The 14,617-nt window shown below is 36.0% G+C and overlaps 1 protein-coding gene across 17 annotated transcripts in view; it reads right to left on the bottom strand.

Annotated features, from left to right (window-relative positions):
* The window catches only part of NEK1 (NIMA related kinase 1), a 230,825-nt gene that overhangs the window by 167,294 nt on the left and 48,914 nt on the right, over positions 1–14,617 (bottom strand). For all 17 annotated transcript variants that reach the window (XR_013363014.1, XM_077868525.1, XM_077868526.1 and 14 more), the window contains exons 9-11: positions 13,557–13,611; positions 10,013–10,213; positions 1,766–1,826 (exon numbers count right to left, since the gene is read on the bottom strand). Coding sequence is in view for 16 of the 17 variants with exons in the window: in XM_077868525.1 (XP_077724651.1) it covers positions 1,766–1,826; positions 10,013–10,213; positions 13,557–13,611 (317 nt within the window). In the remaining variant the exon portion in view is untranslated. The remainder of the gene's footprint in view (positions 1–1,765; positions 1,827–10,012; positions 10,214–13,556; positions 13,612–14,617) is intronic.

Raw genomic sequence — 14,617 nt, forward strand, 5'->3', positions numbered from 1 at the left:
GAGATACATAAAAATTTATATACAAGGATAGGCCCTAGAGCAATTATTTATCCAATTCTTTTTTTAAATATATTTTATTTATTTGAGAGAGAGTGAGCAGGAAAAGGGTACGGAGTGGGGGGGGGGGGCGGGACAGAGGGAGTGGGAGAAGCAGACTCCCTGCTAAGCAGGAAGCCTGACATGGGGCTTGATCCTTGGACTCCAGGATCAAAATCCGAGCCAAAGACAGACACCCAACTGACTGAGCCACCAAGGTGCCCCTTATGTATCCAATTCTTAATGAAGCCTAGATAAAGTTCAGTCCAAGAACAATAATAAATTCAAGAAAAACACTTAAACTGAAGAAATTTAAAGGAAAGTCTACTATTTATATCTCTCAAAGATATTAACTAGGAACTAGGAAAAGTGGAAGAAAAAAATTTCCCTCTGAGAGTTCAACTGTGAGATGAAATCAGAATACATATATACAACATCATAACACTGTAACTTGGCTAAATGTATTAAAACAATCAAAGAAATACATATACTGGTACACATACTGAAGAAGGAACTAAAGTCACAAAAGTATAAAAATGATTCCCAAGAGAAAAATATTGAATAGCTCCCAATTACTTCCAGAAAAGATGGGAATCTGATTTGGGGGTATTTCTCAGTGAAAAGGCTACCAGTAGGATAAAGCTTAATATGGGGAGATGGAGCCCATAAAGTATCTATTAGCCCATCAGCAATAAAATTTCTATTTTAGCCTCATGCTATTCCACATTTCATTCATCCAACTCCTGTTACAATAAAATAACTTTCTAATTCCTATGTAGGCTTATCTAACTGGAAAGAATCTGCTGACAAGGAGTAATTCTGGTCTCTCTGACAATGAGGCTTTGATTAAGATTTGACTTCTCATGAGGGCTGGCTGCCAGGAGAGACATTGCTGATTCTGCTGTGTGTCTCTCTTGTGAATTTTGTTTAGAGTAAATTGATTTCCCAGGGACTGACAATCTCCACACACTGAGAGGATGGGTCTAAGGGTCTTTAGGAAGAGCTAAATATGGCTGGCCTTACCACTGCCATATCACTTCCAGCTACATGGACTCACTGTCATAATATGGTATTTATTTTTATTAATTTACTCAAACTCAAAATGGAGAATATGCAAAGCATTATGTTTGAAAAACAATATACTCTTCAAATCTTACATAACTTCTGATTTTAAAAATCCATCGTGAAATCAGCCTATGAAGAAAAAATATAATTTCCTTCACACACACACACACACACACACACAGAGTATATAACCATACTGACAATCCTACAAATGGTCTCCTGCTACAGGCCACAGTAAAAGAAAATTAACCTTGGTAAGGTACCTGACTTCATAATAATTCGCTTTTTAAAAATTTTAGAATATGAAGTATTTTTCAAAGATAGATATATAAAGATTTACACTTGACTAAGACATTTTATGAAAATCTGCTCAGAATATCAGCTAAGCAACTGATAAAGACGAAAGACTTCAAGATAGATTTCATTTAAATAAGGCAGACAAGAAATGGAAATTTTATTATTAATTCATCAGAAAGTGTTGTATACTGTCATATATCAAAAATAATTTAAAGATTCATTTCCCTCTGGGCTAAATTTATCTACAATTAACCCCAACTTATTATATCTACATATATCTCTAGTATAATTAGAAAGTATTACTAATTAGTATTAGTATATTGTTTATTGCATACAGGTTAAAGGACTCATATTAAATTTCATTTACCTGGTATAGGCTGCGCTCCACACTTGGAAAATGTTTTTAGACAAAATTCTTCTGCAATAAGCTTAGATTGAAAGAGGACAAAGTTAGAAAAGATGTTAAATTTCCAAAATAAAAAACCTACCCATTAATCAGATTACATTTTTCCCCCCTTTTCAGTCATACATATGGTATCAGATAAACTGTATTTATTCAACCTTAGTAATCCATTCACCAAAGCCCTCTCATCCTAATTCCCTTCGACTCATAAATTTTATTACTTTTCCAGACATGTTCTCTTCTCAAATTAACCTAATGAACAACAAAGGCCCACACGAACTCAGCAATTTAACACAATTATGTCTTATCTGGAAAAGCCTCTATGTTCTATATACAGCCAAATCCCTCGTTTACCTCAAAACTAATAATCTCTTAATTACCCCCTTCTCAGATTAACCTATCAGTTATTTCAACTTTACTCTGAATCTTCTCCGTATCTCCAATGAGTTTTCACTCCTATTAATATGTAATTGTAAAGATACTCATGGAAAAATATTCAATTATTCTTACATAATTCAACAAGTATCTTTTTACTATTACTAAAATACTCCAGGTCCTATTCCCTAGCATTCATGAACATCTTTGAGAACCAAAAATCATTAGTATTTCCCGCAAGTCATTTTTCCTCCCTACTGTTTTTTTTTTCTTTTTAAGTGCGAAACTATGACACCAACAAAGATTTAACTCAGTTTAAACCTGCTTTTTCTTATGAGGTGGGGAAAGGAAAGCAAATTAATTTTTCTTTTTTCAAGAGAAATGAGGCCTGCTGGAGAGAATATTCACACAGTAGCAGTGGAACAGAAGCTCCAACAGGCAAAAAACCATGACTGAGATGGTCATCTGTCCCTTTAAGGGTCCCCCAAAAAGCAGTTTTCAAGTCTCCTAGTGGCAGAATCAGCATCACCAGGGACATATTAAATGTGGAAATTGTCGGGCTCCCACCTCAGAATCACTAAAATAGAAATTGTAGTGATAGGACCCAGCAATGCCTTCCAAGTGATTTTTTTTTTTTTAATGTATGCTAAAGCTTGAAAACTACTGCACCAAAAAATAAATTAAGTGAAGGTGTGGTTCACAGGCAATTCTGAGCAGAGTATATTTTCTCTTCTAAACACTTGCATGTTTCCCCTTTCTTTGGCATGGAAGAAAATGGGTGCTTTATGAACTCCAACGTGCCCCAAACTGGATAGTTTCTGTCATTGTTTGAATGTGAGTCTTTCTTTTTTGTGTGAATGCAAATATGAACTAAGAGATGGGGCATAAAGAATCCAAAAAGATTCTGAAATCTCTATGCTGTGTTGTCCAATATAGTTGCCATCCATATGTAGTTATTTTGATGAAAATTTTAAGTAAATTTAACTTAGAATTCAGCCCTTTGGTCACACTAGGCACATTTTAAGTATTCAATAACCACAAGTGGCTAGTGGCTACAATGCTGGGCAATGCAGATATAAAACACTTCACATCATAGAAAGCACTACTATTGGACAGCACCTATATTCCTAAGAAATCAGAGCTTATCCATGATTTGTCAAGCTTCCTTCAAGGTGTGTAAGATTGCAAATTAAGCTCTATTAAGCCCTGGCTGACAGAATTTAGGAAGAAGAGATTTTTCAAAAACCTACAGAACATTATAGTAGTTCATATGTTATACAGTAAAGCTCACAAATTGTTTCAAAGTTAAAGCCTTTAAAAATGTATTACAAACTTTCTCACTAGAATACTGAATAAGTGATATATAGCAGAAAATAAAACTTAGGAACCAAAGAAGAGATTTTCATAAAAAATGAAATCTAGGTGATGTCTAAATAGCAACAAAGAGCTATTCATATACTAAAACATACTATCAAATATTCCACTTGTTAATAATTTGTCCTTTTTTCTTTGCATATAATAAATTTTGATACATGAGGCTTGAACATTTTCTTTCATTGCTGGCTAGCTGAATTTCAGTGCTTCAACCTTGAAACTGTATGTCCTAACTACGGTTTTTTGGGGGAGGGGGCCTCAGCAAGATTCAGTGAAGTTATTCTTTCTTCGCCAGTGGTTGCCAAAAAACAATAGTATATTGCATCATAAATCTGTCCTTGAAAATGTTACTTCTAACAAAGGAGTCTTATAAGACACCTATGTTTCAGAGATTCTTGCTATGTCCTATATAATTAACCTTCAATCTATACATTTTACTTGGCTTTTTGCGAACTAATTTTGTGTTCTCCTGGTAGTAACAGTTAAATTCACATCTCTGTTTTCTGAAAATTGTTTGCAGATATTAAGTCAGAGAATACATGACATGTCCCTCTTAGCCCATGAGCATATAAAAGTAATAAAACTATGACTTTGTTAGATGCATGATTTACAGAGGAGTTTAACAGTGATCATTTAAATTAACAAAGGCCATACAGAATATGTAATAAATAATTCCAGTTTCAAGTGAGCATACTTGTATCAAAAACTTGTAGAAATGATTCGATATAATTTTTTAGTAAATCTGGTCAAAGTAAAATTCAGTTCAACTCAACAAATACTTATTATACATGTGAGTACCAGAGGAAAAATTTTAAATCAACAATCTGTTATACATATAAATGCCCACAAAACTTCCAATAATTGCCAAATAGAATATAATTATAATACCTTAAGATACTAACATATACATATTAGTATAATAAAATGACACATTGATAATATCTAATATATACTGAATATATTGAGCACTCATTACATGCTAGACATTAAGCACTTTATGTACATTATCACTTTCTATTTAATTCTTATAATCACCTGATGATATATTTATAATGCCATTGTTTACCTGTCAGTGAGGCACAGAAATGTTTAATAATTTTTCAACTCGAGATGGTTACCAGAGGGGAGGTGAATAGGGGGATGGGTGGAATAGGTAAAGGGAATTAAAAGTACACTTACCTTGATAAGCACGACTGTACAGAATCATTGAATCACTATATTGTACACATGAAACTAACATAACCCTGTGTGTGTTAACTATATTGAATTTAATTATATTTTAAATAATAATTTTACAGTTAGAAACCCAAGACAGAAAGTAGAGAGGTGAATGCCAGGAGTTGTGACAGAAGGAATGGGCAGTAACTGGTTAAGGGGACTGAGTTTCAACTGAATTCACATTCTTCTCAAGTTCACATGGAACTTTCTCCAGAATAGACCACATACTGGGTCACAAATTGGGTCTGAACCGATACCAAAAGATTGGGATCGTCCCCTGCAGATTCTCAGACCATAATGCCTTGAAATTAGAACTAAATCACAACAAGAAATTTGAAAGGACCTCAAACACGTGGAGGTTAAGGACCATCCTGCTAAAAGATGAAAGGGTCAACCAGGAAATTAAGGAAGAATTAAAAAGATTCATGGAAACTAATGAGAATGAAGATACAACCGTTCAAAATATTTGGGATACAGCAAAAGCAGTCCTAAGGGGGAAATACATCGCAACAAGCATCCATTCAAAAACTGGAAAGAACTCAAATACAAAAGCTAACCTTACACATAAAGGAGCTAGAGAGGGATCCCTGGGTGGCGCAGCGGTTTAGCGCCTGCCTTTGGCCCAGGGCACGATCCTGGAGACCCGAGATCGAATCCCACGTCGGGCTCCCGGTGCATGGAGCCTGCTTCAACCTCTGCCTATGTCTCTGCCTCTCTCTCTCTCTCTGTGTGACTATCATAAATAAATAAAAATTTTTAAAAAAAGTTTAAAAAAAAAAAAAGGAGCTAGAGAAAAAACAGCAGATAGATCCTACACCCCGGAGAAGACGAGAGTTAATAAAGATTCGAGCAGAACTCAACGAAATCGAGACCAGAAAAACTGTGAAACAGATCAACAGAACCAGGAGTTGGTTCTTTGAAAGAATTAATAAGATAGATAAACCATTAGCCAGCCTTACTAAAAAGAAGAGACAGAAGACTCAAATTAATAAAATCATGAATGAGAAAGGAGAGATCACTACCAACACCAAGGAAATACAAATGATTTTAAAAACATATTATGAACAGCTATACGCCAATAAATTAGGCAATCTAGAAGAAATGGACATATTCCTGGAAAGCCACAAACTACCAAAACTGGAACAGGAAGAAATAGAAAACCTGAACAGGCCAATAACCCGGGAGGAAATTGAAGCAGTCATCAAAAACCTCCCAAGACACAAGAGTCCAGGGCCAGATGGCTTCCCAGGGAAATTCTATCAAACATTTAAAGAAGAAACCAGGGATCCCTGGGTGGCGCAGCGGTTTGGTGCCTGCCTTTGGCCCAGGGCGTGATCCGGGAGACCCTGGATCGAGTCCCACGTCGGGCTCCCGGTGCATGGAGCCTGCTTCTCCCTCTGCCTGTGTCTCTGCCTCTCTCTCTCTCTCTCTCTCTGTGACTATCATAAATAAATAAATAAATAAGTAAATAAGTAAGTAAATAAATAAATAAATAAAATTAAAATTAAAATTAAAATTAAAATTAAAAAAAAAAAAAAGAAGAAAACATACCTATTCTCCTAAAGCTGTTTGGAAAGATAGAAAGAGATGGAGTACTTCCAAATTCGTTCTATGAGGTCAGCATCACCTTAATTCCAAAACCAGACAAAGACCCAACCAAAAAGGAGAATTACAGACCAATATCCCTGATGAACATGGATGCAAAAATTCTCAACAAGATACTGGCCAATAGGATCCAACAGTACATTAAGAAAATTATTCACCATTACCAAGTAGGATTTATCCCTGGGACACAAGGCTGGTTCAACACCGGTAAAACAATCAATGTGATTAATCATATCAGCAAGAGAAAAACCAAGAACCATATGATCCTCTCATTAGATGCAGAGAACGCATTTGACAAAATACAGCATCCATTTCTGATCAAAACTCTTCAGAGTGTAGGGATAGAGGGAACATTCCTCAACATCTTAAAAGCCATCTATGAAAAGCCCACAGCAAATATCATTCTCAATGGGGAAGCACTGGGAGCCTTTCCCCTAAGATCAGGAACAAGACAGGGATGTCCACTCTCACCACTGCTATTCAACATAGTACTGGAAGTCCTAGTCTCAACAATCAGACAACAAAAAGACATTAAAGGCATTCAAATTGGCAAAGAAGAAGTCAAACTCTCCCTCTTCGCTGATGACATGATACTCTACATAGAAAACCCAAAAGTCTCCACCCCAAGATTGCTAGAACTCATACAGCAATTTGGTAGCGTGGCAGGATACAAAATCAATGCCCAGAAGTCAGTGGCATTTCTATACACTAACAATGAGACTGAAGAAAGAGAAATTAAGGAGTCAATCCCATTTACAATTGCACCCAAAAGCATAAGATACCTAGGAATAAACTTAACCAAAGATGTAAAGGATCTATACCCTAAAAACTATAGAATACTTCTGAAAGAAATTGAGGAAGACACAAAGAGATGGAAAAATATTCCATGCTCATGGATTGGCAGAATTAATATTGTGAAAATGTCAATGTTACCCAGGGCAATATACACGTTTAATGCAATCCCTATCAAAATACCATGGACTTTCTTCAGAGAGTTAGAACAAATTATTTTAAGATTTGTGTGGAATCAGAAAAGACCCCAAATAGCCAGGGGAATTTTAAAAAAGAAAACCAGAGCCAGGGGCATCACAATGCCAGATTTCAGGTTGTACTACAAAGCTGTGGTCAAGACAATGTGGTACTGGCACAAAAACAGACACATAGATCAATGGAACAGAATAGAGAACCCAGAAGTGGACCCTGAACTTTATGGGCAACTAATATTCGATAAAGGAGGAAAGACTATCCATTGGAAGAAAGACAGTCTCTTCAATAAATGGTGCTGGGAAAATTGGACATCCACATGCAGAAGAATGAAACTAGACCACTCTCTTGCACCATACACAAAGATAAACTCAAAATGGATGAAAGATCTAAATGTGAGACAAGATTCCATCAAAATCCTAGAGGAGAATACAGGCAACAACCTTTTTGAACTCGGCCACAGTAACTTCTTGCAAGATACATCCACGAAGGCAAAAGAAACAAAAGCAAAAATGAACTATTGGGACTTCATCAAGATAAGAAGCTTTTGCACAGCAAAGGATACAGTCAACAAAACTCAAAGACAACCTACAGAATGGGAGAAGATATTTGCAAATGACATATCAGATAAAGGGCTAGTTTCCAAGATCTATAAAGAACTTATTAAACTCAACACCAAAGAAACAAACAATCCAATCATGAAATGGGCAAAAGACATGAACAGAAATCTCACAGAGGAAGACATAGACATGGCCAACATGCACATGAGAAAATGCTCTGCATCACTTGCCATCAGGGAAATACAAATCAAAACCACAATGAGATACCACCTCACACCAGTGAGAATGGGGAAAATTAACAAGGCAGGAAACAACAAATGTTGGAGAGGATGCGGAGAAAAGGGAACCCTCTTACACTGTTGGTGGGAATGTGAACTGGTGCAGCCACTCTGGAAAGCTGTGTGGAGGTTCCTCAAAGAGTTAAAAATAGACCTGCCCTACGACCCAGCAATTGCACTGTTGGGGATTTACCCCAAAGATACAGATGCAATGAAACGCCGGGACACCTGCACCCCGATGTTTATAGCAGCAATGGCCACAATAGCCAAGCTGTGGAAGGAGCCTTGGTGTCCATCGAAAGATGAGTGGATAAAGAAGATGTGGTCTATGTATACAATGGAATATTACTCAGCTATTAGAAATGACAAATACCCACCATTTGCTTCAACGCGGATGGAACTGGAGGGTATTATGCTGAGTGAAATAAGTCAATCGGAGAAGGACAAACATTATATGTTCTCATTCATTTGGGGAATATAAATAATAGTGAAAGGGAATATAAGGGAAGGGAGAAGAAATGTGTGGGAAATATCAGAAAGGGAGACAGAACGTAAAGACTGCTAACTCTGGGAAACGAACTAGGGGTGGAGAAGGGGAGGAGGGCGGGGGGTGGGAGTGAATGGGTGACGGGCACTGGGGGTTATTCTGTATGTTGGTAAATTGAACACCAATAAAAAATTAAAAAAAATAAAATAAAATAAAAAAAAGAAATCTAAAAAAAAAGATATTTTCTTACAAAATAAAGCATTAAGTCACTTTCAAAAAAAAAAAGGGGGGGACTGAGTTTGTTTTACAAGATGAAGAGTTGTAAAGATGAATGCTGGTATTAACTGCACAGCAGTGAAAATCTATTTAATATCACTGAATTGCACACTCAAAAATGGCTAAGACGAATATTTTATGTTGTGTATATTTTACCATGATAAAAAAAATTGGAAAGCAAAACAAAAAAAACCAAAGACAAAGGAATGATTTTCTGATATTGTGATTTAGAATAAGAAATACACATTTGATGCCAGTTCCTGGCAAACACAGCTCCTAAAACCCTTAAAGTAACTAAATGGTAAGAGAATAAAGGTGTCTTTCTTATTCCTGAATCTCTTTCAACTACCCCTGAATTTATGTTAATAAAGTGATATCTAGAAAGCCCCTATGGATGGAAGCTGATTGCCAAGGAAATCTACCACACGATTAGAGGGCTGGAACTTTCAGCTTCACTACTCCCCTTGAGAGGAAAGGGACTAGTGATTGAGTCAAACACTAAGAGCCAATAATTTAATCAATCGTGTCTATGTAAGAAAGCTTCCATAAAATATTGAAGAACAGGACTGGACTGTGTTGGTAAACATGCCAGCAGGCTAACACATCCCAGTTTCACTGGAACAGAAGCTCCTGTACCCAAGACCCTTTCAGACCTTGCCGTATGCACTCCTTCATCTGATTTTGGGATCTGATGATCTATATTTCCAGGTAGTGCCAGAACTGAACTAAACTGTAGGACACCCAGCTGTGTTGCAGAAGTCCTTGGTGTGGGAAAAACTACCACACATTTAGTGATCAGAAGGATAAGAAGTTCAGTAAGTGTTAAGAGAAAACACAGGAGGAATGTTTTCCCTCCTACAGATTCACAACCAGAACACAAATCCAAAGAGGAAAAATATGAGAATGGAAAGAAAGGTGACTCCAGTGTCATCTGAAAAAAAGCATCTAATTCTCCCAGAATTGTGATGTGCTCTCCTCAAAACATAGGTTATGTCCTAGTTAAGCATCATAACCGTACTGTTCTAAAGTTAAACAAACAAACAAACAAACATACCTGAGGTGAGAGAAACTTTTCAATGCGTTTGGCTATAAAACCTTTCTCCAATATGGAGTTGACTGATGGTCTATCCCTAGGATTTCTTTTAAATAACTGAGAGAGTAAATTGCGGAGATCATAAGAATAATGTAAAGATACAGGTGGAAAAGATCCAGATATTATCTTCAGTACCAGGTTTTTCATATTGCCAGCTTCGAACTAAAATCCAGAAAATAAATTAACATATATGAAACACACATAAATTGAAAATAGGAATAAACAATGAGAAATAGTCCTTTTCCTATAGAACAGAAATACAATCCTCTTACAAATATTTTAATCAGCATATGTTCCTTTTTTAGCATATTTCTTCAGAACAAAGTTCACTTGGTTATTAATAAACATATTTAAGAGAATATCAGTCCTCATAAAACATTATAGCTTACTCTAAGATTTTTATTTATTCAAAACACTGCAAGATAGAATAAAGATATTAAGGATTTTATAAGAACATAATAATAATAAAGATGAAAACAAACCTTGTAGTCTTCACTTAAGACCTGCCTACCTATGCCCCTGTTGCAGTAAATGGAACAAGACTACAAAACAAAAAGTACCTGGGAAAAATATAATGAATCAAAGTATTAGAGCACTTGGGTGGCTCAGAAGGTTACGTGTCTGACTCTTGATTTTGGCTCAGGTCATGATCTCATGGGTTGTGAGATAAAGTCCTGCATCAGGCTCCAAGCTCAGTAGGGAGTCTGCCTGAGATTCTCTCCCTCTGTCCCCTCACCCAACTTGTGCACATGGGCCCTATCCCTCTCAAATAAATAAATCTTAGGGGGAAAAAAAGAAGGTATTAATTTCTTTTCTTCACTGCTCATTATTATTTTTAAGTGTGTGATGTTCCCAAAAGCCACACATGAAGCAATGTGGCAAATATTCCAAAGGGGAATGTAAGTCATATCAATGGAAATAGTATATTTTAGGAGTAACACAATATAAACTCTAACTGAAGTTAAAAAAGAGAAGACCGGAGATCCCTGGGTGTCTCAGCGGTTTAGTGCCTGCCTTCGGGCTGGGGGGCGTGATTCTGGAGTCCCGGGATCGAGGCCCATGTTGGGCTCCAGCATGGAGCCTGCTTCTCCCTCTGCCTGTGTCTCTGCCTCTCTCTCTGTCCTTCTCATGAATAAATAAATAAATAAAATATTAGAAAGAAAGAAAGAAAGAAAGAAAGAAAGAAAGAAAGAAAGAAAGAAAGAAAGAAAGAAAGAAGAAAGAAAGAAAGAAGAAAGAAAGAAAGAAAAGGAAGACCAACGGCCATAGGGCAGTTTAAAATCTAAAGATTTCATTTTGAAAGTAAATAAAATTAAGCTTTTGACATCTCTGCTAAAATTGTATAGAACGGGTTCTACATTGTCAACATGTTCTTAATATACACATTAACAAAACATGCTGTAAATTAGGTATTGGCGATTGTACCAAGCATAAAAAAGTTCTGCTAAGCCTTGAACTTCCCTAGACATTTAAAATATGATTATTCAGCATATTAAAGTCTGACTACAATTCAGTAGTCTAAAAATATCCAAGTACCCAGATGGAATTCTAAATGCATAATTATAGATTACCTTCACTACAACGATTTTTCACGGTCTCTCAGCTGACAAACTTTTCATAAAGGTTAGTGAATTACTTATTTTCATGTGTCTACTTATGAGTAAATAATTCCAAAATCCAGAAGCAATGATAACAGAACATAGATGAAAAAAATGAAAGAAAATACACTGACTTAGTCCTAAAATAACTATGTCAAAAAACTGACCAATTTCTTCAAATAATCTGAAAATCTAATAATCCATTGCACATAACTTTGGCAATCTACACTCTTGTAAGGCAATACAGAAAACGAGTACGCAGCCAAGAAAAAAACACAACAAAGAAAAAATATCCCCCAAATAATATGAAGCAATAAAAAAAGTCTGCAGAACTTATACAATATAAACTGCAGAGAGGAAAAAACACTCATTTCTTTTTTTTTTTTTTTTTAAGATTTTATTTATTTATTCATGAGAGACAGAGAGAGAGAGAGAGAGAGGCAGAGACACAGGCAGAGGGAGAAGCAGACTCCATGCAGGGAGCCTGATGTGGGACTCGATCCTGGGTCTCCAGGATCACGCCCGGGCTGAAGGTGGCACTAAACCACTAAGCCACCAGGGCTGCCCCCAAAACCCTCATTTCACAAATCAATCTAGAAGAAAGCCTGGAAGGACACAAAATATTACAGGTACTCATCAGCAATTGGAAGAAACGCTTTTGGTACTCATTCACTTCTTTATATTTTTATCTATTTTCTTAAGTTTTCTGTAATGAAAATACATTATTGTTTAATAGGGCATTTTTTGTTGTTGTTAAAGAGAGCAATCCAACATATGGGCACATGGCAGGAGTCTGTGCAAAGGGAGATGGAGAGAGAATCTCAAGCAGGCTCATGCCATGCCCATCAAGGAGCCCTTCATTGAAGGGCTCTATCTTACCATCCCGAGATCATGACCTGAGCTGAAATCAAGAGTCAGATGCTTAACTGACTGGGCCACTCAGGCACCCTCAAGGGAGGATTTTTAAAAAGTAAAATTTTGAAATGGAAAGGGATTAAAATCCAACTTTAAGACAAAACTTTTGGATGTATTATGTGCCAGCTCAACAAAGTCTCAAATAAAAAAAATAATTTCTTTAAAGATTTATTTGAGAGAGAGAGAGTGCACACATACTTAAAGCATGCTCATGTGGGGGAAGAAGACTCCCTGCTGAGCATGGAGCCCAACACGGGGCTGGATCATACCTCAATCACCATGCTAAGATCATGACCTGAGTTGAAATCAAGAGTTGGACATCTAACCAATTCAGCTATCCATTTGCCCCAAAATTAAAGTTTTAATTAAAGAGTATTTGAACTGATAAAATCCCTAGATAAATATGTTGAAAAATATTCTTTAATTTCAATTCCAAACTCAAATAGAATTCAATCCAAATACTCTGGGTGTTTTGAGAAAAATTGCTAAGATGAAACAAAAATTGTTAAGTTAAAATATCAAATTCACATGTAAATGTAACATTAAAAAGATAGCAAGTTTATTTTTGTCACTAGAAAATTTTCTGGGGGGATGCCTTGCTGGCTCAGTTGGTTAACTGTCCAATTCTTGATTTCGGCTTAGGTCATGACTCAGATCATGGTACCAAGTCCCCATTCCAGCTCTTCAATGAGCAGGGAGTCTGCTGGAGATTCTGTCTCCTCAAAATAAATAAATCTTAAAAAATTCCTGGAAAAAAATATGACATATGTATTATAATAACAAGTATATAATGTATGTATGTAATATATGCATATATGTTATGGGAAAATCAATTTAAATTTATACTTGAGAAAAGATGAGAACTTTAAAAACTGACAATTTCTAATACAAGAGAATACAATCTGAAAGATACCATGTGATTTTTAAATAACAGAAATATTACACGTACTTCAGGACATAATTTTTAAAATATTTCTGAAACTTCTACTTACTGCATGTTTAAGTGTGCACATCTCATATAGGACACACCCCAGAGCCCAAATATCACTAGAAAGGGAAAAAAGAGAAATTTTCTCTAAGTATCAGAGTTTACTTAAAAATTTTTTTCAGTTAAAGGAAACAAAAGGAGCATGAAAATGCTTTTCAAAAATATATGTTCCATAAAATATATCCTTTAAAACTCAAAATTTCAACTATAATCAAATTATAACCCGACAAAAAATAATAATAATAAAAGTAGCTATCCCAGATTAGAAAAACAGCAGTTGCCCAAGCAATTAAAGTTTTATTAAAGAAATGTAATCTTTAAAACAACAAAATCAGCAAATTCCATGAATACTCATTGTTATTTTATTCAATTACAAAATACTATGACTTTAAAGAGTATTATAGAGGGGACAGGGCAAGATAGCGGAGGAGTAGGATCCCCAAGTCACCTGGCCCCACCAACTTATCTAGGTAACTTTCAAATCATCCTGAAAAACCTGTGAATTCGACCTGAGATTTAAAGAGAGAACAGCTGGAACACTAGCTACAAAGAGAAGAGTTTGCGCTTCTAACAAGTACAACTTGTTTTTAGACACTCTACACTGAGCAAAATGACTAGAAAGAAGAGCTCACCACAAAAGAATCCGAAACAGTACTCTCTGCCACAGAGTTACAGAATTTGGATTACAATTCGCTGTCAGAAAGCCAATTCAGGAGCACAATTATAAAGCTACTGGTGGCTCTGGAAAAAAGCATAAAGGATTCAAGAGGCTTCATGACTGTAGAATTTAGACCGAATCAGGCCGAAATTAAAAAATCAATTAATGAGATGCAATCCAAACTAGAGGTCCTAATGACGAGGGTTAATGAGGTAGAAGAACAAGTGAGTGACATAGAAGACAAGTTGATGGCAAGGAAGGAAGCTGAGGAAGAAGAAAAAAACAATTAAAAGATCATGAGGAAAGGTTAAGGGAAATAAATGACAGCCTCAGAAGGAAAAATCTACGTTTAATTGGAGTTCTGGAGGGTGCCAAAAGGGACAGAGGACCAGAAAGCATATTTGAAC

This window comes from Canis aureus, chromosome 24 (genome assembly GCF_053574225.1).
Source record: "Canis aureus isolate CA01 chromosome 24, VMU_Caureus_v.1.0, whole genome shotgun sequence".
Lineage (NCBI taxonomy): Eukaryota > Metazoa > Chordata > Mammalia > Carnivora > Canidae > Canis > Canis aureus.